The sequence below is a fragment of the Oxyura jamaicensis genome, chromosome 1 (assembly GCF_011077185.1).
Source record: "Oxyura jamaicensis isolate SHBP4307 breed ruddy duck chromosome 1, BPBGC_Ojam_1.0, whole genome shotgun sequence".
Taxonomy (NCBI): domain Eukaryota; kingdom Metazoa; phylum Chordata; class Aves; order Anseriformes; family Anatidae; genus Oxyura; species Oxyura jamaicensis.
In genome coordinates, this window is record NC_048893.1 from 41,973,236 (window position 1) to 41,997,929 (window position 24,694).

General features: G+C 45.1%; 2 protein-coding genes and 1 long non-coding RNA gene across 12 annotated transcripts; 2 read left to right on the top strand and 1 right to left on the bottom strand.

Annotated features, from left to right (window-relative positions):
- Positions 1-2,336: 2,336 nt before the first annotated feature.
- On the bottom strand, positions 2,337-17,788 carry LOC118178696. 9 transcript variants are annotated; one of them, XR_004756269.1, is made up of 6 exons: positions 17,649-17,788; positions 13,534-13,599; positions 12,858-13,022; positions 12,403-12,479; positions 12,120-12,214; positions 6,268-6,475 (listed from the first exon to the last, which is right to left on the bottom strand). It is a non-coding gene; the product is annotated as an uncharacterized LOC118178696 (long non-coding RNA). The 9 variants fall into 9 exon arrangements; XR_004756273.1 differs by adding an exon at positions 7,163-7,277 and having other exon boundaries at positions 12,120-12,479; XR_004756276.1 differs by lacking the exons at positions 6,268-6,475; positions 12,403-12,479 and adding an exon at positions 2,337-3,180.
- MYF6 (myogenic factor 6) lies at positions 16,332-18,478 on the top strand. 2 transcript variants are annotated; one of them, XR_004756264.1, is made up of 4 exons: positions 16,332-16,997; positions 17,148-17,232; positions 17,331-17,769; positions 17,934-18,478. XR_004756264.1 is itself a non-coding variant. In XM_035347407.1 (3 exons), the coding sequence occupies exons 1-3, from the start codon at positions 16,479-16,481 to the stop codon at positions 17,447-17,449; spliced, it is 723 nt and encodes a 240-aa protein (XP_035203298.1). In that variant the 5' UTR covers positions 16,406-16,478; the 3' UTR covers positions 17,450-17,853. The 2 variants fall into 2 exon arrangements, 1 of the variants encoding a protein (XP_035203298.1); XM_035347407.1 differs by lacking the exon at positions 17,934-18,478 and having other exon boundaries at positions 16,406-16,997; positions 17,331-17,853.
- Positions 18,479-22,311: 3,833 nt separating this feature from the next.
- On the top strand, positions 22,312-23,781 carry MYF5 (myogenic factor 5). The gene is made up of 3 exons (XM_035347398.1): positions 22,312-23,048; positions 23,351-23,426; positions 23,541-23,781. The coding sequence occupies exons 1-3, from the start codon at positions 22,350-22,352 to the stop codon at positions 23,723-23,725; spliced, it is 960 nt and encodes a 319-aa protein (XP_035203289.1). The 5' UTR covers positions 22,312-22,349; the 3' UTR covers positions 23,726-23,781.
- The last annotated feature ends 913 nt before the right edge of the window (positions 23,782-24,694 follow it).

Below are 24,694 nucleotides of genomic sequence, written 5' to 3' on the forward strand. Positions count from 1 at the left end.
AGAACAAGACAGTTATCTGACACTGCTGTTCTGTCCAAGCTGGGGTTTCCAGAAAACATTCCTGAAGCAGAATGACTTTGCAATATGTGGAATTTAGTCTGGATCGCTCTCTGCTAAACAAGAAAATTCAGAATTAGTGTTATCAGTGAAACGTACCATAGTTTCAGCCATATAGTAGTTACAGTTTAAGCTAACCCTCTCCTAGTGTCAGTGGTGAGACATGGGCATGCACAAAGGGCAGTTCATGCCAGGTCTAGAACAGATCTGGCACACCTAGACGGAAGTGAATTTACTTTGTGTCTCTCACCTTTGGCTATAGGAGCTTAGCCAACTTGGCTATCTGCCAAATACTATCTTCAGTAAACTTCATCAAAGGAGCACTTCTAAACAAAATGTACCCTTTATAGCAACTGTACAGTTTTGTTTAGCTTTAGGAAGGTCTTCAGTAGGAAATGGAGAATCTATGCAAATATACCACATCATTCCATATCCAAAGCCCAATGCAGAGAAGATTAAGTCACAGGAACTCATCTTCATGACAATGAACAGCAAAACCTCTCATTTCCTTGGTATTAACAGTGCCTTAGACTTGTAAAGACATACTGTCTTCCTTGTCGTTCACACTCAAAGTTTCAGCACATTTCTTTGCTTTATATATATATCTATTTTTTCCTTATTCGGAAATACTAACCTTGGAATACTTACAGGTTATCATAGAAAAATACTGAGCTGTTCTGATAAAACAGCTATAAGGAAGATGCTTTCATAAAAAATGTTCTAGAATTCTATATTGCTGTAATTCCTCAAAAACATGTCTACTCCTGTGAGGTGGTTGTTGTTGTAGGAACATTACTAAATACAGTACACAAAGACCGTGACTGCATGGTCAAGGTGGTGGATACGTTTATCACTTCTTGATTTCCCCTTCTTTTGCTCTTCCCATTTTTCCTTTTACTTTCTGGCAGTCCTAAGAAGATTAGGGGACATATCAGGTTGCTGGTTAATGGAGATTAATTGTGTGAGCTGTACTACTATGTATAAAACTTAATGAGATAATCGTTCCTCTCCTGTATACTGACGTGCTCTCTGAAAAAAAAGAAGGGATCCCTGACATCATTACTAGTGCTGAATGTCAGTCAGAGGAAGGTGGCCTTGCAATATGGTCATGTGCTAGCATGGGATAAAATCTCTTTTCAGAGACTGCACATCTGAAACAAGTCACTTAATTTCTGTGTCTCTCAGCTCCTTGGGGAGGGGAGGGAAATATTAAACTGATTTTCCTAACTTTTATCCATCCTATCTGTTCATATTTGAAATCTCTGCGGGGAAAGTAATTTCTCCTAAAATGTCTTTGTGCACTTGCTATCACAACTAAGTTGTTGTCCAAGGAATAAATTATTTCTCCTATCAGCTTTATCCCAGTACAAAAAAATGGCACGGGATATCAAGAGATACTGTAGAGAGTATCACTGCCACACAATGTTCATGCTTTGCTTTGTGTTCATCATCATGTCAGTTCTTGCATCTTGATAGTACAGAACTTGGGGTAAGCAGCAGCTCTTGGTGTGGAAAGTGGGCATTAGCTAAGACAGTATTTGCAGAGAGCTTCATTTACCGTTCTGAAAAGGTTCAAATGAGTACCCCCGGAGAACAGAAGGCTACTTGTGACAAAAGGCACCTTGCTTCTTATTCAGTCTCTGGACATAAATCTCTTGTCTCTGTGTTTAGAGTAATAATAAAATAACAAGAATTAACTTATTTGAGATGCCAACATTTTTTCTAACTTGTGGTCACTATTATGATATACTACTATCCCACGTGCACACACAAACACATATTCAAGCTCTTAAAGAGAAATCTAAATTTGTCAAGTATAGCTTCCTTCAGGCTACCAGAGGGAAGTATGACTTGGATTAATAGTTGTCATGACCATTAAGTCTTGATCTACAGAAATAATTGATTTTGATTTTTAACAGTTTGCAACGGGTTAGACTGAAGCTTCATTTTCTTGAATGGCCACTGGAACAAGTGGCAAATTATTCTGATAGAGCTGTGAAATACTTTGTGCCATCATATTATATGGGTTTCCAAAACCAGGAAAATGTTCAGTGGGGTCCTGTAAGGAGATGTTGTAAAATATAAAATTGCTACAACAGCTGAAAGACAGATAATGGTTCAATTGAGAGAAAACTAATGAGCAAGTGTCAAAATGGACAGTTGGTGTCAGCTCCAGAAGGATTTAAAACTTAGACATAAGCTTGAAGAAACCATGTTAACAGAGCCAATGTCTGTATGAAAAGAACCTTGTATTTAACAAAAATCCATTGTAAACAACATATTTGACACAGCCTTTATTAAAGTGCTTAGGAGAAAAGAATGGTTCATTAATGAAATACTTAAGTACTATATTCCACTGATATTCAACATTATACAACATGTTTTCTTTTTTCCTGAAAAAGAAATTCCAAACATATGTGAGAGCTTGCTATGTTGATAAATTTTGGTAAGAAGCTCATCTTTCCAAATGAGGCGAATCTATGAGAAAGTCCTTAATATTTCATTTATAATGAAATTGAGATTTCATATCAAATGAAACAAGATTTTCTGTTACCATTTTAAAACAGTTCTTTATGATCTTTATAGAATAGTCTCAATCACATTTAGGAAATAATTGTATATACTGTAGAACTATTTATAGTTCATCTCAGAGGACTGCAAAAATAATTTTAGGCTTTATATTTCAGCAGAGGCTAACCTTGTGTTGCACACGGCTTGCACACAATTCAAATAAAGTTTCCTTGCCAAAGATGTATCACATGGCTGGTCTGCTGGCATGGCTGCGTAATCCAAACCCCTGGCTTTGGGAGGAAGTGAGCCAGTGGAAGTTGTTGAGGCCAACACCTTCAAAATAGCCTGGACGCTCAGCCCAGTCCTCTTCACAAAGGAGCAGTGAGATTGCAGGGCAACCATTGCCATATCCTGCATGCGAGCCTTTCCAAATGTAAGATCCTCTCTGGCTTGTCTGCATACGAGAAGCACTTGTAGCTCTTGGGCACATGAACTTTTCAGTAAATAGACCACACTGATTACCATCCACCCTATGTTCCATGAAGCTGGAAGTGTGTGAAATTCTGTTGGTTTGTTTTTTGTTGTTATTGGTGTTTTTTTTCTTCTTCTTTCCTGAAGGTCAAAGAGAGAGAGCAATTGAGAAAGGAGTAATGACATTGAATAGGAGTTGGCTTGTGCTCAAGGATCTCAAGGACAGTTACGCGTTACCATGCTTAACTCTGGGACATCCTGCTGTGCAGCAGAATCCTTAGCTGACAAGTGCCCAACCTCAAAGCATACAGAAAAACAGCCACTAAAGAAAGTAATTCTCATAAATTATGAGTGGAATCTGGGAGACAGCAAGCACTGACAATGGAGGCAAAAAGTGGCAAATTACATATGCCCACATAGCTCTTGTGCAGGCTTGGGAGTTATCATCTCATTATCATTGTTGTCAAATAATAGGGAATTGCCAGTTTTGATTTAACCTCTAGAAGGAATCCAGGACTAAATCTCTAGGCTTGTATTTTAAACATTCAAATAACATACAGGAGACACTGATTTATTTTCATTCTCTGCTTGGTTCAGAACAGGGATCTGTTTATCCACGTTTATCACATCAAATATGCTGGTCCCTGGGCTAAGGCTGCTGAGGAATCGCTGTCTATCTGCCATACTCCAGTAGTGCAACTTTCAACAATATTTTAATGTCCATTCAGAAAGTGATGTAGCCTGAGGTGGGCAGACTCTCACATGAAACATGGAAGGCAGCAGTTCACACACCCAAGTACAGTATTAAAAAATTTATGGGATCCTGGCTGGATCTCGTCCCAGCCTACAAGAGTTCTGATACCTAGACTGCCTTCCTTTTTTCCATTTTAATTTTCCTCAGTTAATATTGTAGAATTCATTCTAATAGGAAACAATGATAGCATAGATCACAGGAAAATAAGGCAAAAAGGAATCTTAGGAAGTCCCAGATTCTATTATATATTCTGCTTGAAGGCTACATCATTGCTGGCAGAGGTCTATATAGCTCTTGCTCTGCAGGTAAGCCAGTCTAGTATTTTTCCTTCCATCAGAAGACTTAGCCCAAACTGCCTTGTTATAACTAATTGTGTAGCTTATTTTCTATCCACATAATCACAAGCATCAGTTTACTACTTACTCAATCAGTGACAGTACTTCCAATTAACATCTCTGTTCTCTAGTCTATACAACATTCATTCAGCTTTTATTCAGCTGATGTTTCTAATCCTCCCAGTTGTTCTTTTTAGCATTCTGCATTTTCTTTAGTTGTACCAGCTGTATCTGTTTCGAGATACAATGCCTGAAAATGGGCACAGGATTCCAGTTAAAGCCTTACCAGCCTAGAACCGGACAGAAGGACAACCTCATGTGCCTCCTGCCTGCTTGTGAGTCCCAGTCCCTTCCTTCTTTTGAAGAATTACAATTTACCTAGTTAGCCTATATTTCTGCAGTTCTTCAGGCTTTCCAAAGTGTTCAGTTTTGTCCTTGCTGTCATCAAAATGGTATCTATTAAAGACCATATTTCTGATTTGTCACAATCAACTTAAAATCTAAGCATGACCTCCAAGAGGCTCATAATTCATACTGTTTGGGATACCTGCAAATTAGATGGGCATATTCTCTATACCTTCACCTGAGATATTAATTAAGACATTAATTCCCAGAGCAGAACCATTTGAGAGATCTTCTTTGAGCAGTTTCCAAACAGTTGAATACACATAGGGGGTTCATTTTTCTTTTTTTCATATTAAAATGTCATGTGAAGCTATAAAAAACATTAAAATCAAGATAAGTGGTTTCTGCTCATCCTATAACCACAAGAATTGTTGACTTGTTACAGGAGACTAAATTGATTTGGCACAGCTCCTTCATGAAGATTTTGTAATGCGAATAAGACTACTCCATGTTAGCGTTATTCTTTGTATCCTTTGTATTCTTCCAGGAGCATATAAATATTCTATCATTTTTCCAGCATTTTTAGAGAAACTTCAGTTGAAGTACTCACCTACAAGAACCTTTTTTTTTCTTCTGCTTAAGAATATGCATTCCATTTGCCCATCTATAATCTTCTGCAATCTCATCATCCATGATCTCTCAAAGATATCAGGAAACAGCACTGAGATCAGTTCATTCAATTTTCCAAGTATGCTGAGGCTGAACCAGTTTTAATATGTACAATAATCTAATTACTTTAACCTCTTGGTTTTCCTGTCCTGACTCTTTACCCTTTTGTCACTAATGTTAATTGTGTTAACTGGTTAAACCCACTTTACCTTCTTGTTGTAATTTGAATTGACAGAGGCATTAAGCACAGCTTCATCAGTTAGTCTTTCTCTCTATTCAGGATCCCTTAGTTTTCTTGCTACTATAATATTTGTTGAAAGTTTCTTCTTACTTTTGGTGTCATTTGATAGTTGTTTTTTAATTTGTCCTTTGCCTTTCTGATTTTGTCTTAAGATGACTATGCCATTCTTTCTTTCACAGCCTTAATTCTGTCTTCTGGTTTTTGTTTGTTTGTTTGCTTTGGTTTGCTTTGGTTTGGTTTGGTTTTCTTTGATTCCATTTGGTTTGGTTGGTTGGTTGTTTTCCTCCTCTTACTTTAACAACCTGACCTTAAGAACAGCTTAAATCTTCCCCAAAACAGTCAGCAAGTTCTCCACTTTACCCCAACATCAGGACGTAATCACAGTATTGAATAGTTAGAATTCTGGAAAATAGTTTACATAAAATATCACAAAATTCCTGGAACCATGGAAACCTCAAATTTGAGATACTTGCCTGAGAAAGTTCCCAATAAGATGTGATCATATGAGCTTCTGCAGACTCTTGTTTATAAACTGTTGCTGCTGTCTGTGTAAAATCAAATTCTGCAAAGACACATCCTCTGACCAGAGAGACAGCTCATTTTAAGAAGCCATTGATCATTGATTTTTCTTGATTTTGCTTGTACATTACTTTTCAGCTTGTGTAAGGAATGATATAGTTGGTAAAGAGTGCCAATCATGTGATCACTTAATAACTCCTTGTTCCAGAAAATACTAAGCCTTAGCATCTGTTGGCAGAAGATACATAGGCAATTTACAACTAACTTCACTTTTGGTTCCAAATGGAGCAACGCTGGTGATCCAAAACCTTAAGGGATCTCTCTTCTCCAGAAAAAAAAAAAAAAAAAAAAAAAAAAAAAGTTCTAAATTAGTTGGCCATCTTTCTTGGTCATTCTTCACTAATGACGCTAATGACATTAATACTTTGAATGCTGATCCTAATTCTCTTGTAATCATGAAAAGTGATTTCCTTGATAAGAACTGTAGAAATCCATGTAAGGTTTTTCATATTCTCAATTTCTTTACCATCGTGACCTTGACTGTTAGTAGACTGTGCAGGATGGATTTTGCAGCTTGAAAGAGATGCAAAAATAAAATCTTGACTGTTCATGGACAATCAATATCACAGACAACTTCTGTCTTACCCATGTCACTGTCAATGATCAATCTTGTAAACATTTCAGAGCCCTTATATTCTGCACTGGGAACCCTCTAAATATGATAAACTTTCTTTACCCTGTTGTTAAATACTTGTTTGATGCCTACATATGAGAATCTTTGCTAGATTTTTCTCTTCTATATTTTTACGTTGTTTTAGTTTATAATGTGTAATATTAATATATACATACATATACATACTGTGTGCTCAACTGATTGTTTGGAACACTACTCTGAATCTTTAACATTGTTTTGAAAATTGCTAATGCTGTCCTCCACAACCACAGTTTACAGACTGGTATTCAGCTCTGAAATACAGGTTCTGTCCTGTGTAGCTATTATTTATGTCTAGTGATCCTGATTCCTCAAAGCAAGACATCGCTTACTGATAACATCAATGTGAGTGCAAGATGAAAGTAATCTGTGATTGGACTTGTACCCTGAAGACTCCTTCCTGCTGTACACACAACTGCTCTCATTATCTCCACTAGCTATTGAATGTGCAACTTGCTAATTAACATGGCTGCAAGTAACCAATTCTGAAGGAAAAGAAAGATAAGGTGCTCTAACATGAACTGGCCAGTGCCATGCTATGAACTTACCTGTCCCTTACACTACCATCCCTTTTCAGAAACTGCCTGCAGACATTGATAGTTGCTTTTTAGTGCTGTTCCAATGTTGCTGTCCCAAGCTGAAGACAGTAGTTCCAGTACAAAGCTTTTACAGGAAAGTGTATTCTCATAAAATGGCATAATGGCACTAATCTAATTCAAGCACTGGGCTTTTTAGAAATACAAAGTACTCAGTAGCTCCCACTGAACAGAATGTGACTAGGTTACTATGTGTGGACATATCTTAAATGAATTGATTATTTGTCACTTGGAGCTTGCAGCATACATACATGCATACATACATAGCATCTGCTTATTATTCATGGTGCACAGTTACTTCTGTCTGTTCTGTCTATTTTTCAGTTATTATAGTAATCAATAATACTACGAAATGATAATTACACTGCTTAGCACTTCCAGCCAAACATTTCTGTTAGCCTGCTGTAATGCACAAATGTTGTTTAAAAATACTGGCACTGCAGGTGAACAGATTCTGTTATAAGCCAGCTGTTTCACACTTCACAAGAAAAATATTTTCTCACTATTTTCTTTAAGTCTAAACATAGCTATATGTTGTCTAGATACTAATTTCAGAATGCATATCTAGGACTGGTCTTCCAGGGATTTTCTATATAATCAGAATACATTCTTAAGATATTTCTTTCTTCTAAGCTTTTCCTCAATGTTTAATTATCTTTTTTTTTCTTTTTTTTTTTTTTCTAAGAAACAATTAGTATAACTTCTCTAAAAATCCAAACACTTCTGTCGATTCAGTTTAAGCCTTTTTTTTTTATTATCTTTTTTCTTTTTTTTTTTTTTCCCCCAGGCAGAGTGCACTTCTGGCAATCTTTTAGTCTATGCAGTTTCTCTGAAATACTCAGCATGGTCTGGTGAAATACAGATATTTTTTGAGTATGATTGTGTAACATCTGACTAGAACAAGAACGGTAAGAATCATTTTGTCAGGTAGAACTTCTGAATACTATTTCTTTTGCATTCCTGTATTGTTTCCTATATGTGACATGAACTGCATGGGGAAGAAAGAATGTCAACTAAGACAAGGTTCTTCCCTGACTTTGAGAAATTTCATGTTTTCTTTTAGGGTGACCAGAAGACTCTTCTGTACTTTTGGAGCATCACAGAGGTGACTTCACATGGTACAAAAATGGTGGCCAGAGACAGTTACTTATTTCAAATATCTCACACAACAAAATTGCAGATTTTCTTTGTGCCACAAACCCGCAGCACATTCAAGAGACTGTTGCAACCCCTAGGTCCTGTTGTACTTCAAAGAATACAGTTCTGAGCCTAAGGAATCTTAAAGCAAGTGAAACCTTGCATATAAACCTGCAGAAATTGTGAAGTGAAATGATGTGAAAAGAACAGAACAGACCGATGAAGGAATAAAACATAGACTGCTGTATTTCTTACACTGACAGATAACAGGTAACCTTATTTACAAAGCATGTACCTTAAATGACATACAGTCAAATAACATAATGACCTTCACAGCCTAAAACAGTTTTGCAGCTGTGCAACAGGTTCTGATAAAAACATGATGAGATATATGCTGGATTCAAGGTCATTATTGCTATTTAATTCAGAGCAAATTTATTTTCATAAGCCTTTCTCTTAACGGCTTTTATTTTCCAAAAGAAGCAGCTATTTTCCATTTGAAAACCTGTGTAGGTAAGATACATGAGGATTCTGCATCAACATTTTCTCAAGTCCCAGATACATTATACAGAATTTAAGTTTGCTAGAGATTCTGTCTATCATGTTTGAGGACGCACATCACTGTAACAACAAGAATTAAGAACAAAATTCCCTGTTGGAACCTTCAGAGCATGCTGTATCTTCAACTGAAGCATCTGATACACATCTTTCTCAGAAAATGCAGATAACAGATTTGTTGGACAGCAGTGAGACACGTCATTCCTGGCACCTTGAACACATCTTCCCTATATTTGGTGGGAGACAAAACTTTGACAACTTTGGAGGTATTTTCCAGGTAGGCTACTGACTAGGTTATAGCCAGGAAGGGACAGACATATATTTGTCTTTTAATGAGTAAAAGAAGCCAGCAGATGCAGGATACTGTGAGTGACACAAAATGGCCCCAAAATACACCAACTAGTGTATCAACTCCATCCTAGTGGAGACAGTAAGAAAATATTAGAATGAACAATGAAAATGTTTGAAGATGGGTATATTCTTCAGATATAAAGAAAGGTAGGTCTGTGAAAACATTTTTTTTTCTTGCTATACTACAGAGAGGGAGAAAATGATATATATATATATTTAAGAATGAATATACAAGCCCAGTTTTTTTATTCTTGGATTAAAGCCTAGTAAAGCCCAAGGATTCTGGACATGCAGGAAGCAAAAGACTTGTGAAAAGCTACAGAGAGAACAGAATCTGACCAGTGCTTAGAAAGGAATGGTCACATCAAACTACCCCAAGTTCATGTTGTGAACATTACATTCAAATAAGTCAGCAACATATTTATGGAAATTCAGATGATGGCTGTAGTATGAAAGTAGCAGGAGTATAAAAATATCCAGCACCACATATGAGGTTTTTTTTTAAAAAAAAAAAAAAAAAAAAAAAAAGTACTAAATATCTAAGTGATAAAATAAGCAAAGATGTAAACTAAAACTTCATTCCTCTGATGGTGGGAAAGAGCTCTTTATAAATACAAAGAACAAAAGTAATCCAAATGTCTGCATGAAAGGGTTAAAGAGAACAATAGGTAGGCCTTGAAATTGACTGGTTCACAGGAGGATTCAAACATAAAACTGAAATCACCTAGAAAGCCAAAATTCCAGTCCTTGCAAACATGTCTTATATCTAAGGATACATGAATATACATGTATATTCAAAGTTGAGTCTGACTTAGCAAAGCCAATTGTTGTACCTAAGGAAAAACTTGCAAGAGAACACTTGGGATGTAGCATTTATGTCTGCTAAGTCTGAAAATGTGGCAGGACAGAGAAACATCATTCTATATTTACCATATATTATGAAAAGATTGATGACATGTCACCCAAAGGATCTCAGGCAAGCCATAACAATGTATATGAGACAAGCTTTATTTGTTCAGTTGGCTGTAATGTGGATTGTGGAAAGAAAAAGATGTAATGATGAAGTACGGAGAACTAAATCTCAATGTATAAATCATGCAGAATGTTCAAAATACAAATCATGGAGAAATCAACACTTTTTCCAAATTATGAGCTAAATTGTTGGTCCACAAAGGCATAACAATGCTGAAAATTTAACGAACAAAAATTTGAAATTATAGTTCACAGGGAAAATGTATATTATTTCACGAGGAACAGGGAAATCTATGGGACAATGAAAGGGTTGCATTACTTCCAATACATTATTTACATTTTGGAAAGGGAACTATCTCAGGAGATTCTCGTTTCTGTTGTTTCTGCATTTTCAATCCACAAGTGCATGGAATAACTGAGGACTATATTAATGCAGCACCAGGAAATAAGTCAAGACCCAGTAATGCCTACAAGTGACTACAGCTTATTAACTTTATCTTAGTTATCCAGTGCTATGTATTTCTAATCAAATGGCTCATTGTACTGGCACATCCATATGTCAAAGAGCTTACACCAGGAAACCAAAAAAATATTTGGCAATGGATAATGAAACTGTTTAATGCAATTTGTGTATAGAAGGTGATCGTTCAGCATAAACACTTTGTGGCTTTGTGATGTGCAGTTTTAAACAATCCCTTTGTTATTGCTGGGGAGAGAGCTCTGTACATCCATAGCTTCCATCGTACCTTCGTAGTTTCCAGACTCCAGGGCACTGACATCCCATTTTTCCATGAAGCGTTGTGGTTCTGCAAAAATCCCTTGTGAGCTCCAGAAAAGAAAACTGTCATTTTTGCACTGCCTGAACACTAAGCTCTCTTTCTGTCCACAGGCAGCATGGATATGATTAGTCTAAGTACTGGATGCAGAAAGTGGTTCTCCTCCAAGCCCTTCTTTACTTTCATTTACAGAATTAAAAATAGTATTTATTTTAATTAGTAGTAGCAGCTATGGTTTAATTTTTGTCCTTTTGAGTGAGTAGGGTTTAGATATCATTCTCATTATGTTCTGAAACTGCATAGTGTGAAAATGCACTTTCTGCTTATAGTCTAAACAGATACATAAGTGTATAATTATAAAATGTTTTTTCATGTACTTACAAAAGAAATGTAATGGCAAAAAATATGATTATAAAGTACATGATGTGTCTTGGACTCATGTCAAATTTCAAGTCCCCTCTTCTTTTTTTTTTTTTTCTTCCTAATCAAAAGTAGAAGATGACTGTAATTTTTATTGCTTTCCTCCCTGCAAAGAATCCCAGCTTGTGGATAGAACCACGGAAAATGCCTGTCCCAGCCAGCAACAATGCAATGGGCTTCTGGTTTCTGATTGGCAATCCCTCCTCCCCAGGAAAACGTCTTGTAGTAAAATAAATGTGTTTGTGCAGTGGTGACTATTTGTCACTGTAGACCCTGACACAGGCATTAAAGCATCTGCCATTTAGAACTGTGTCTCATAACTGCCCAACATGAGAGCTGTAATGAAATCCTACCTTACCATCTTGAACCAGAGGAGTCTGTTTAGTTAGCAAGGTTGCACCTCTCAGATACTAACAGGACTGTAACTGATATGAACACTAAAGTCCATATCCAATCAAAGGAAAACAGCAGTGATTTGGAACAGCAATAGAGCCAAGGCCACTGTGAATAAGACTTTATATATATATATCTTCCCCTACAAAGACTGTATATGAAGTTGTCTTTTTCATATCTAGCTTACTGACTTTGTAGCCCCACAGCATGCATTACAATTCACTACTCCACTTTCCAGACTTGCATTTCAGGGATGGTACTCCCACTTGCTTATAAATTCTCTGAAATGGCCATATACTTACACACAAGCACCAGCATGCAGAGTACACACACTTCCTCTACTCAGTTCCCAAAGAGAGTGCACGTGGCATTGTGGATATCCAAATAATATAATTTCCTTGGAAAAACATAATTTGAACAGAGTAAAGTAAATAATAAAATCTAAGTAAGCAACACAACATGTATAAATGAAAATCAGGAATTAAAGCTGCTCCGTGTTCCATGCTCCTGCAGACCACTCTGGAGTTCTTATAACTTAAGGCAGGAAGAGATAATTGAGTTCAGAAAAGTAGTGTCCCTACGTACCGCAGGCCATGGAGTCTGCTATGCTCCATTCCAGCAGCAAGAATTATTTTTCCATGAATGACAGTTAAGTTCTTTTGCTTAAACTTCCCACAGGCCATTATCAGCATAATAAAATCTGTCCCCCATAGAGTCGCCATTACTCAGACTTTCAAGAAAATTCATGGAAATTATCTAATCTGTCTTCACAAAACCTGACAAATTGTAGATTTGGGATAAGTACATGTTCTTTACCAACTTGCACGTCTTTTTTGCACCAGCTTTGCCCTTATGATGTCCACATCACTCAGACATTTGAAACATCTCTAGAAAAGAAAGATGTCTCAGTCCTTCTCATCTGCTTAAAATTTCTTTCAGTGTTTCATTCTTTTCAGCTTTTGCAATGTTTGGCATAATGTACTATTTCAGCAGTGAATGTCATAGTGCAGCAACACATCAAAGTTTTCTGTAGTTCTTACCAGTAAACTGTGACTATCAGTAGATTTGCAGGTAGTGTAGGTACAACAGGATCAGATCTGTAGAAATTGGTAGTGCTGATGATCTACCATCCACTTCACATTTTAGGGTGCCTTCCAGCTTAGTTTCCCCTGAACAAAATTCAGATGATACATTCTGAGAGCACCCTCTGATGAGTATCAAAAATGCAGTAAGTGGGGGCTATTCAGAGATTTGCTTCATAAAGGCATTCCTGACAAATGAAAATGAGAATGTAAACATGCCCCAAACGGGTATTTGAGTACACCTCTTGACACTTTGGGAGGAATGGCAAAAAATAACCCTATAAAAGCTTTGACTGGTGTCTTAATTATACAACATACAGGTAATAATAGACAAAAAAAAAAAAAATAGATGTTAACATATATCCCCAGATATGCTGTCGAGTCCAGTCTGAATATACTAAAAAACTCAGGTGAGGTCTTCTGTGTGAATGGTAAGTGACTGAGAACAGAACAAGAGAATGAGCCTAGACTTCTTCATGGCAAAATTACTCTAAATGGTTGGCCTGAGACTACAATGAGGACAGCATATGAATTTTTCTATTGAGAAGCTAGATGAAAAATTGTAAAATTGAAACAGGAGGTGATACTATTCACAATAAAAAACTAAAACTAAAAATAAGAACTTCGTCCTTACCTAGGTGCCCTTTCAGAGTGCCAAACAGAAACAGATATTTCTGATCCCCACTGGTTATTGATACCACTGTAAAGAGTCAAAGAGATAAAAGGTTAAAATTCCATCATGCCTGTGGCTGAAGTAAGTGAAGAAGAAAAAGGAAGCATTTCGAGTGGTACGCAGGGCCCTGTGAGTCCACAATAAGAAAATATTTCTCTGTAATTCTAGACTATAAACTTCTGCTCAAGCCAGAAGATGCCAAGAGTGACCTGGTCAGTTATGAACTCACTATTCAGTCATAATTATACAGAATATTTTAGAATTAATCTGGAGGAAAGGGTGATTGAAATTCTAGAGATCAGCTGTGACATAAAAGCCAATTGATTACAGGTAGAGTTTTGCAGTGATCCCCTTTCTGATTCCATGTCCACTTTTTCTTGTTTTTATGCTTTTACTTCCTCTTAGATCCTTGTACTTATATCTAACAAGATCTGGCATGTAAGGTGTGAAGAGAAAAAGACCAGCATCAACTTAGGAATCTTCCACTTGGCCCACTGCTGTAATGGAGAATGTTGCTAAGGGCATTTTGTTCACATGTGCTCTGGTTTCTTGCTAGCTGTGTTATTTTATGACATTGGTTATGACCAAGGAGCAGGAATGGGGCATGCAATGTGATGGCTACAGCACAATCAATGTTTCTTTTGTGTAGGGGGAATGGACAATTTCATCAAACTAAAAATCAGTTGCAGTTGATGAAAGTTCTGCTCAATAAAGAACTATGTTATGCCCACATTACTCTGAGGAACTAGGTCTGTTTACTCCAGCTCTTAATGAATGAATGCTGGAAATAAAGAAGTTTTTGTTTTGTTTCCTGCTTAAAGCAAAAATGCTGATGATAGCTGAAGGAACATCTGGCTCCTAAACTTCCACTTTGGAAGCTCCCAAAGTCAAGCTAAAACTCTCTGAGAGGACAGCCACATTTTAGTATTATTTCTCCCACAATCTAAGTTTTTATTTGTGTACCTCACCAGTAGATTGATCTTGTCTGTCTTGTTCCAAACACCACCAGAGCAGCAGTGAAGAAACTAAAGATTAAAAGAAAAAAAAAATAACTGTAGTAAAGTTGAAAAGTTTTAAGCAATCCACAGATATTCTTATTATTTTTTTATTACCACTGTCATTACTGGTATGGGGAAAACATCCCTGTGGCACTGAAAAGCACATAATGACAAGGGGCAACACGAGAAATGCAAGGGATGGGTAAAGGCTGACATTATATCCCTTTTTAAAGGTAGAAAATTAAATCACAGGGAAATTAAATGATTGGTCAAAGGTCAAACAGCAAACTAAGTACAGAGTGAGGAAACTATGCCATACGTTCAGCTCCTTAACTGCAAGGCTACTCCGAAGTGAAAAAATACCTCAGTGCTGGAATATTAATATCAAAATTAGTTTCACTGAAAAAGGTTGAATTTCTCTGTCTCATTCAAAACTGGATTTTGTTCTGCCTAATTAAAACTGAAAGGAGATCCATTTCAGCAATATTGATTTGGTCAAAACAAAATTGCAGCTACTCCGTAATATATTTGTACTCATAAAAACTGGTTTGCAATCAGTTTTGGAGAAAGTCAAGGTAATTGCAGCTTTTAAGAACAGAACAAAAATGCCACAGTTCCTTTCAGAAATAAGTCAGAAGTTAGCTTTGAGAGATACCCTGGGATTCCAAGGCTATATATTTTATATATATACATATATACATATATATATAATATATATTTTTACATAAGCAGAGAGAAATTACATGTGATTTAAGGAAAGCAAGGCAGCCCAGGGAAAGAAGCAGACAGGACATTTTCCCATAGCTTCCCTTCCATGAGGTGAGAGAGGCCTAGACATGATGTGACATTACAGTACATGCTAACAGAGAGCGAGCACAAGCTCCGTTTCTGTCTCGGGGGCCAGGAAGCTCTGGAAGTCTTGCCAGGCCCTGGGGATTAACTGCAGTTAAAACAGATGCCTGAGCTTCAATTGCCCTAAACACTGTCAAGGACAGGAGCTGTCCGGAGAGCCCCATCAGACCGTAACCCAGTCACCTGGAGTCACTTCTGTCACCTCATGGGCAACATGGGAAAGTTCAAATGAAAACACCGCGCCGAGGTGCACTAACTGGGTCCTTTGACACTGCAGCAAGGCTCTGCCTTGGCAGAGGCACTCCATGTGTGTGGAGGGATAGTGAGCTTGGCTCCTAACCTTGGGCTGGCCCGGGCAGCGTGGGTCACAGGAATGGCATGCCTCAAGGGGGGAGAGAAGGGGGGGAATAGCAGGGGCTTCTTCTCAAAATATTAACCCTTCTATTTGGAGAGTCGTGGCTGCCTTTGAAACCTCTCCTTGTAGACCTATACTTAGCACTGGGTAAGAAGCATGCAGTGTGTATGTGTGTGTATGTGTGTGTGTGTGCATGAGTGTGCGTGTGTGTGCGTGTGAGCCGGGGAAGGCTGGGGACGGGCTCCACCCGCAGCCCCCCACCTTTGTCCTGCGGCTGAGCCCCTCGAGCTCCTCAGCCGGGCCTCCCGCTGCACCCAGACATGGCTCCACAAGCCCTCTCCACACATCCCTTTGCACATCCCACACTCACCAGTTTTGGGGTGCATTTTTCTATTTCATTTGTTTTCTTTTTTAAAAAATAAATATTTTTTATTTGCCTATGTCCCCTTGTTCTGCCCCCCTTCTTCTCCCCTTCTAAATTGGAGATGTTCTCAGGACAGCGCCCAGGAGACTGGCTGGAATCAGTTTTGGAGGGTGATGCACCGCGACAGCTAAAAGTTGGATAGGGTTTCAGCAGCTCCTATATATAAAGCAGGGGGGGACTTATGTCACTGCACTAATTAAATTCCATCTGGGTTGTTCCTAGGGGTGTTTTCGAGCCTGCCACCCAACTTGAGCAGGCAGAGGGGCCGAGGGACAGCATGATGATGGACCTTTTCGAAACTGGCTCCTATTTCTTCTACTTGGACGGGGAGAATGGAGCCCTGCAGCAGCTGGAGATGGCGGAAGGTTCCCCACTGTACCCAGGCAGCGACGGCACCTTGTCCCCCTGTCAGGACCAAATGCCGCCGGAGGCCGGCAGCGACAGCAGTGGCGAGGAGCATGTGCTGGCCCCCCCGGGCCTGCAGCCCCCTCACTGCCCCGGCCAGTGTTTGATCTGGGCTTGTAAAACCTGCAAGAGAAAGTCAGCCCCCACGGACAGGAGGAAAGCGGCCACCCTGCGGGAGAGGAGGCGGCTGAAGAAGATCAACGAAGCCTTCGAGGCGCTGAAAAGGCGGACTGTGGCCAACCCCAACCAGCGGCTGCCCAAGGTGGAGATCCTGAGGAGCGCCATCAGCTACATCGAGAGGCTGCAGGACCTCCTGCACAGGCTGGATCAGCAGGAGAAAATGCAGGAGGTCGGGGGGGACGCCTTCAGCTTCAGCCCTAAGCAGGCAAATGTAAGCACGGCCGCCCGGCACCCGGCTGCGGGGCCGCCGCTCCCCTCCCTCCCCGCCCGCCTCCCTCCTTCCCCCGCAGCCCCGGGGCACGGGGGGGCTGCCCCCCGCTAATGCAGGCACCTTCCTCTCTCCCCGCATCCCCTGCCGCAGGGCTCGGACTTCCTCGGCACCTGCGGCTCCGACTGGAGAAACCTCTCCGACCATTCCCGGGCGCTGGGAGCCAGCCCCAGAGCAGGTAACACCCCACTCCCACCCTCCCCCCCCAGCCTCACCGGCCGCAGCCGCCGTCCCTACGAGGTATCCCCCCGTCTCTCTTTTTCTCTCGCCTGGCAGGAGGCTCCGCCGTCGAGTCGTCGGCTTCCAGCAGCCTGCGCTGCCTCTCCTCCATAGTGGACAGTATTTCCTCCGACGAGCCCAAGCTGCCCGGCGTGGAGGAAGCGGTGGAGAAATGAGGCAGGGCCCGCGGGGCTCGGGCCGAGGTACCGCCGCCCGCCCAGCCTGACGGAGCGGACCCCGGCGACCCGAGCCCGAAGGACTCCTCCTGACCCCCACCCACCCCCTTTTCACCCCGAGTTTTGTTTTCTTTACGCCTCGTCGCATAGACCAGCCCCCCGCCCCCCAGTTTTTCCGTTTTTAATTTAAGAGACTTACTGGCGTGCCGGTGATCCGCTTTGCCCGAGGCTCACCGAAACGTCCATTCCTGTCTGAGTGGAGCTGCCGGCTGCCTTCCGTGATAGTGGCGTTCAGAGAGGTCCCGCCTCGTTGCGTTTCTGTAAATACTTTTAGTACTGTCTTTTCTTTTGTAAACACGGAAAACAAAAAAAAAACAAAAACAAAAACAAAATAATATATATATATTTAAACGGTGGGATATGATATTGTATATAAGGACGGACGGATTTCCCGGGTTGTAAAATAAAGCCCTTTGTGTTACAGTGTCTCTCCTCCCGGTCATTCACTACTAACCCGAGCCTGGAGCCCGAGCCCGCCGTGCCCTCAGCCGGACGACCCCACAGAGCTCGAGCTGCGACACCGGGAGTCAGCTGCGGGGACACATTTCCCTTCGCTCCCTCCTTTAAGGACCATGTCTCCTCGCCCAGGACCGCCCCGGCGGTGCTAATTACCCCCTCCTCCCCTGCCGTCTCCCCGGGGAAGCAGGGTCGGGCGCTGGGAGCCGGGGGGAAGGAGCCCCCCAGCCGCGCCGTGTGCCCCTAAACGGGCGAGGAGAGGGCACCGCTGGCTGAGAAATTGGGGGCTTCCTCTCGCCTCGTCTGCAGCACGCTTTATGGGCCCCGAGGGGCAGCGCCAGCTGTGACGTGATCCGGCTTCCCCCCGGGGCCGGAGGGCCGTGATTTCTCCCGAGGAAAGGCGACTCCCTTTGGCTTCCCTGCTCCTTGAGGGAGAGGGGTCCTTCGGGGAGGAAGGAGTTAAGCGGCGAGAGGAGGGGGGCAACAGCAGACGAAGCCTTTCACTCAGTGATGAGAAAAAAAAAAAAAAAAAAAAAAAAAAAGCCTCTCTGAGGATGGCGGAGCGGCAGCTCCTCGCGGCCAGGACGTTCCGGTTTGTAAGGGATTGTTTGTAATCCCAGGAAGGGGCGACCACCGGGAAAACAGCGCTCCCTGCCCTGCGCGCACACACAGCGCGCTGCGGGACAGCTGACAGAGGCACAGGCTTCAGCTCAAAGGCTCCGCTGCAACTCTCTGCCCGTGGGCGCTCTCCTCGGCAGCTCTAACCCCTGATTTATTTTTTGTTTTTGTTTTTGAAAGGTCACAGCCACGTTTCTGGAAGGTCTCACCCTTCCCGGCCACACTGGCACGGCTGCGCCCGCCCGAGGGGGAAGCCCTTGAAGGAGACGCGCGGTGCCGGTGCCGTCCTTCCTCCCTTTTTGTTCGCCGTGGCCAGCCTGCTTTTAAACCTGTTAAGTAATTGTTCTCCGCTGAGATACTCGTTGGTAACAACTCATTGCGGAGCTACAGTGCGATGGGCATGTAGTGACAGAGGACACAAGCTTGCCCCCCTTTTCTGGTTCCAAATAAACCCTTTGCTTTGGGGAACTCACGGCCTAAGAAAGCGGCGCTTCGGGGATCTCGGGCTCCTCTCTGCGCGTAATTCGGAGCTCTGGAGAAGGAGCAACGAGCCGAGGTCCCGGGGACCCGCCCGAGCGCCCAGCACCGCGGCCCGGGGGGGCAGGACCCCGGCAGGAACCCCCCCGCAGCGCCTCCTTCGTCGGCCGGGCAACTCGAGCGGTTCCTGGGAATAGATTTGCCCCAAGGAAGTTTTTTCGTTAAATAAAGAAAATACCTCCCGAAGAGACGTTCCGTGACCCCCGTGCGGCCGGCGTGCCAGGCTTCCTGGCGAAATTCTCGGTGTGTTTGCAATTAAACTGTTTGCGTTTGATATTAATAACGATAATCTTTGCCTAAATCCGAAGCCAAAGCAAACAGGGCCGTGGAATCGCAGAACCAAGGGACAGTCACTGGGTGAGGCTGGGGATTTAACCCAGACTTTCTCCCCAGGCGCCCCGCAGGGAGCCAGCGGGGCGGACACGGGGTGCCGGCGGGCACTGCGGGGCGCTCCCGCAGCTCGCCACCTGCCCCGCTCCCCTCGCCAGCCCTCCCCGCCGCTAGCCACCTGCTCGCCAGCTCCGGAGGACCCGTCACTGCCCTCCCCCGAGGGGAGCCCGCAAGGTTTTTTTCCAGAGCTTTCACCTTCCTGCAGAAAACGAGCTGCGAGAACGGGAGCGGGGGGCAGGGGAGAGAGGGGGGTGAGTAATTGAGCCATGTGCTCGCCGGGCCGCCCCTTCGGTAGCAGGAACTAGCAACTTTTCCCAGTCTCAAGGCTGCTAAAAATCCCCCTCTCGTCCCTTTGATCTCTCCTGGGAGTCCCAGAGTGCCAGCAGAGGCCAATGCCTTCTTCAGCTGTCTTCCATACAAATCCCTCTGGCAGGTACTAATGTGTTTACTTAGGTGTGCGCCGTTCCCAGCGCTGGGAGGAACCAAACGTTTCGCACCCGCCTGCAAACGCCCGTCCACACGAGCCCAACTGGGAAACCGCTTTGCGGGGAGCCCCGAGGGGTCCCCGCCGCCCCCGGCCCCAGCGCTGCTGTTCCCGCAGGGTCAGCGCACAAAAATCGCCCCCGAAGCACCGAGCCCCGGCCTTGCGGGCCCCTGGTGCGCCCCAGCCCGCCGGCACCGTGCCCATGCTCCGGGTCGGATGCTCCGGTTTCGGCTCGGTTTGTTTCGGCAGCAACTCTCTGGGTGTGAAAAAGGATTGGAAGCGCTGCAAACGGGCCGAATCCATGCAGAAACGGGAGCAGCGCGGCAGCGGGGAGGAAAACCCCCTGAAGAGCTCCTGGGCACTATTTCCTCCCCGCTGGTGCCCGGCTGCTCCTGCCTTGCGGGCTTAAGGCTCCCATCTCCTAAAATGCAGCGCTCTCATACACCCGCACCCTACACACACACCCCGCGACCAGCAACCTCGTAGCTGCTGTTTTCTCTCGCCTGTCTTCAGTTCCGCTCGCCTACAGCACTTTTGCAAATTTGTTTTGAGATCACTTTACCAGAGGAGCTGGGGGCTCTTCAGGGATACTAATTGAGGATTTTTTTTTCTCCCTGAGTGACAGGCTGTTCCATCCTTTCTTCTCCTTCTCTCCCCCACCCCCAGATACTCAAGGAAAAGGAAACAAATTTTACTAGGTCCTCCAGGACTTTGGGGAAAAGGCACGTTTCTTCCCAGCCCCAGCCCCGCGGGATTAAGCATTAAACTTCGAGCTAAAGCCCTGCCCGCAAGGAGAGCTCAGCGGCTGGCATTGTGCTCCACGGGGCAAGCCTGGAGAGAAACCGCTGAAAGGTGATCGGAACTCTGCAACAGGCACGGTAAAGAGCAAGTTTATTTGTGCACAAAGCATAAATCTGTAAACAGGTCTATTTTAGCCGGCGCAAATGTGGTAAATCAAAGTGCGTGTGTGCGTGTGGCACGGCCCAGTGAAGAGTTCAAGTTACCGCCGAGCAGAGCCCTCCTGACTGGCGGCTTCTTGGGAAAACAATAGGGCACCGCCGTGTTTCAGATGTGGCCCAGCTCGGCATCAACCTGCACCTCGGAGCGGCAGAGGGCTGACATTCTGAGCTTTACCCTTTCTGTAACTTTACTCCTTTTATCAACTTTCTGCTTTTCCTACAGTATTCATTTCAAAGGGGGCTCCCCCCGTTTATGGCCCCAAATAAACCAAAGCAGCGCAGATGTAGCCTTCCGAACCCTTCAAATAATCAGGCATCCTTTCTGCCGAAGCAGGGTGCGTGGCCGCTTGCATTTTCCTTCAGGCTGCCCGGGAGGATGCGAGGGCTCCTCGGCGGCGTGCTCCCCTCCGGAGAGGTGTCCCCAGTGGCACTGTTCACTGCCAGGCTCCTTGAGCTGAATTTCCCAGGGCTGGAAATGCCCCGCATCGCCTCCTCCCAGTCCCAGACTCTTTTCCCTGGGCGCACATCGGGCGTTTGATCCGCTGCTGGGTCACGCTCCCTCTCCGTTTGAGTTAACCCAGGGCACGGGATTTTATTCCCAGGTAGGGAAAGTTTCCTTTGCCCTCTCGTAGTGTTTTCCTCAGCTACAAAAGCCACCTGGATGAAACCAAAGGATTCCTGCGCGTTAGCAAATGCCTGTTAAATGGCTTCATTACCACTCTAATGACCCTTGCACAGCTCCACTCGGCTACTGCTGCGGCTGGGTCTCTGCAAAGCTTTTGTCCCTGACTTGTGTAAAGTTACTTAGGGATTGCGGGGTTAGAAATTTTACACTTCCAGGAGGGGTTTGTTGCGCTGGCAGCTGGGACGCATCTGTAACGGTACAAGATTGCCTGAAAGCAGAAAATTAGCAAGCTCAGGGCGCTGCTCGACTGTTGTGTCTCTTGCAGCACCGGGTCACACGAGTAGGAGAAGGAATGGGAAGGGGATTTGTCTCGGAGCAAATGCGTACACTTCTCCTTTGTGAGAAGTTTTTCGTGTGACCCGACCCCAGAGCACCCAAATCTGTGTCCCCCCGCCTCGCCTCACGCAGCCGTGCACTTTTTGTCCCCGTTGGCGAATTTAAACAGTTGTTGACACCACTACAACCCCAGGACAAAGCACCCGAGGGCCGAAGAAATGAGCAAACCCTTTCGGCTTAGCACAGCGTCACGGGGAGCATTTTCCCCCTTTCACCCCCAAATCGCAGGCCCCCAGAGTTTGGCCGAAACGTCTCCAGCAGCTTCGCTTCTCCCCCCCAGAAGCGGCCGGCCCAGCCGGCGGCCAGAGGCGCGGTGCGGAGCGAATTTGTCCCCTGGGGGCTGGAGGGGGCTTGCCCAGCCAGCCACGGCAGGGGATGCGGGGGGGATATGCTAATGCCGGCTGGCCGCCGCGGACCAGCCCCCCGGAACGTGGAGATATAAGGGCCCCCCGCATCGGGGAAAGGACACTTCGGCTCAGGTCGCTAATTAGGCAGGAAACCTCCCCGGCCAGCTCGCTTGCCCGAGCTCGGTGGCTGCCGCCCCGCACCGCCGCCCGGGCTGCAGGGATGGAGGTGATGGACAGCTGCCAGTTCTCCCCGTCCGAGCTCTTCTACGACAGCTCCTGCCTCTCCTCCCCGGAGGGCGAGTTTCCCGAGGATTTCGAGCCCAGGGACCTGCCTCCCTTCGGCGCCCACCAGCCCGCCGAGCCCGCCTGCTCCGAGGAAGAGGAGCACGTCCGAGCCCCCAGCGGCCACCACCAGGCCGGCCACTGCCTGATGTGGGCTTGCAAAGCCTGCAAGAGAAAGTCCACCACGATGGACCGGCGGAAGGCGGCCACCATGAGGGAGAGGAGGAGGCTGAAGAAAGTGAACCAGGCGTTTGAGACTCTGAAGAGGTGCACCACTGCCAACCCCAACCAAAGACTCCCCAAAGTAGAGATCCTGAGGAACGCCATCAGATACATCGAGAGCCTCCAGGAGCTCTTGAGGGAGCAGGTAGAAAACTACTATCACCTGCCGGGACAGAGCTGCTCCGAGCCCACCAGCCCCATCTCCAGCTGCTCCGACGGCATGGTAAGAGAGGGGCAGGAGTTTGGGGCCGCAGGCAGGGCCCCCTCGGCAGCAGGATATCAGGAAAAGGTGGCAGCTTTGGGTTAAAACAGGCCCTTTTCTCGGAGCTAGTGCCGAGCGTGCCCAGTGGGCCGTCGAGGCAGGCAGGGGGCCACCGCCCCGACAGCTCCCCTAGTCACCGAGGCTGTCCCTTGTGTCCCCCCTCCCCGCTCAGTGCAGCCGGGGGACCGTGCATGGGGTTTGGGAAGGGGGGGCGGCCTGGGGGGGCGCGGCGGGGCCGGCACTCGCCCCTCGCTGTCTTGCAGGCTGACTGCGGCAGCCCGGTGTGGCCGGCGAGAGGCAGCAGCTTCGAGGCCGGTTACTGCTCCGAGATGCCCCACGGTAAGGCCGGCAGCGGAGGGCGGGGGGGGGCAGGGGGAGACCGGGGGCCCCTTCGGGCCGGGGTCCCGGCCCGGGGGGCTGCGGTAACGCGCCCGCACCTCGCCCCGGCCACAGGGTACGGCGCGGAGCCGAGCAGCGCCCTGTCCAGCCTGGACTGCCTCTCCAGCATCGTGGACCGCCTCTCCCCGGGGGGGGAGCCCCTCCGACACCCCGGCTCCCTCTCGCCGGGAGCCAGTATCGACTCGGGGCCCGGGACGCCCGGGACGCCGCCGCCCCGACGGACCTACCAGGCGCTATGAGGGACGCCAGCGTTACCCTGCAAACCCCGCTGCAAATAAAGCGTGCTACAACACGGCCGGCTCGCCTGGTGCTTCTTTGAACGCATCCCCCGGCGTTACGGGGGGCGGCGGGGGGTCCGCAGCCTGCGTGTGGACAGGGCCGTATCCTGCCGGGCTGCGGGGGCTGTGCGGGGCGGCTCAAATCTGCCCTCGCTCCCCTCCGGCTGCGGACACTTTCCTTGGTCTCCTGTGGGAGTGAAAATAACATTTCCTAGTCATCATCTTTATTATTATCATTACTACTACTACTACCACCACCACCACTTACTACTACTACTTCTACTACTACTACTACTATTACTGTTTCTTGCAAAGCCCTCGTTTCTTTCCACGGACACAAAGACCAAATAAGTACATCAGGATCTGGCCCTAATATTGCCTGGTCACTCCCTTCTGTAAATGAATTGCACAATCCAGTTCTGATACCCTGTAGGGGAATTTTGATCCCAGTCACTCTCAGTGCTCTCACAGAGACAAATTTAGTAGATTTGGTAAGAACAAACCACAGCTATCCCTTTTGCAACCCGCAAGGTACATTTCACAATATTTGGAAAGCAATGTAGAAGTATTTGCTCCTAATGCCTCTTGGTCTCACTATGCAGGATGAAAATTCATGACTTAGTGTTTGCAGTTGTGTGGATCTAGAAACAACCAGGCCAAGTCTTTGTGAGTTTCAGGGTTAAAAAATACTTCCTTCCAGGCACTATATCTAACTATTTCTACCATGAAAAGTTTTCCACACCTTTACACTTTTTACAGCTGTAATCCAAAACTTTTCTAACTCCCACAGAACAGACAGGGAAGGGAGGGAGATACGGGACCCTTCAGTGCATCCAGAAATGTCTCCTCCGATAAATACTCCAAGTGGGAAGGGACGTACACTTGTGTGTTTGCCATTTGTGTTTATGCTGCTATCAATGGGTGGCCAAG

Excerpts from the sequence above, each read along its gene's own strand:
- MYF6 (XM_035347407.1), top strand. The coding sequence starts at position 16,479 with ATGATGATGGACCTTTTCGAAACTGGCTCCTATTTCTTCTACTTGGAC. Across the intron at positions 16,998-17,147 it reads TCAGCCCTAAGCAGGCAAAT|GGCTCGGACTTCCTCGGCAC; the intron begins GTAAGCACGGCC and ends CCCCTGCCGCAG. Across the intron at positions 17,233-17,330 it reads GGGAGCCAGCCCCAGAGCAG|GAGGCTCCGCCGTCGAGTCG; the intron begins GTAACACCCCAC and ends CTCGCCTGGCAG.
- MYF5 (XM_035347398.1), top strand. The coding sequence starts at position 22,350 with ATGCGGGGGGGATATGCTAATGCCGGCTGGCCGCCGCGGACCAGCCCC. Across the intron at positions 23,049-23,350 it reads CCAGCTGCTCCGACGGCATG|GCTGACTGCGGCAGCCCGGT; the intron begins GTAAGAGAGGGG and ends GCTGTCTTGCAG. Across the intron at positions 23,427-23,540 it reads CTGCTCCGAGATGCCCCACG|GGTACGGCGCGGAGCCGAGC; the intron begins GTAAGGCCGGCA and ends CCCCGGCCACAG.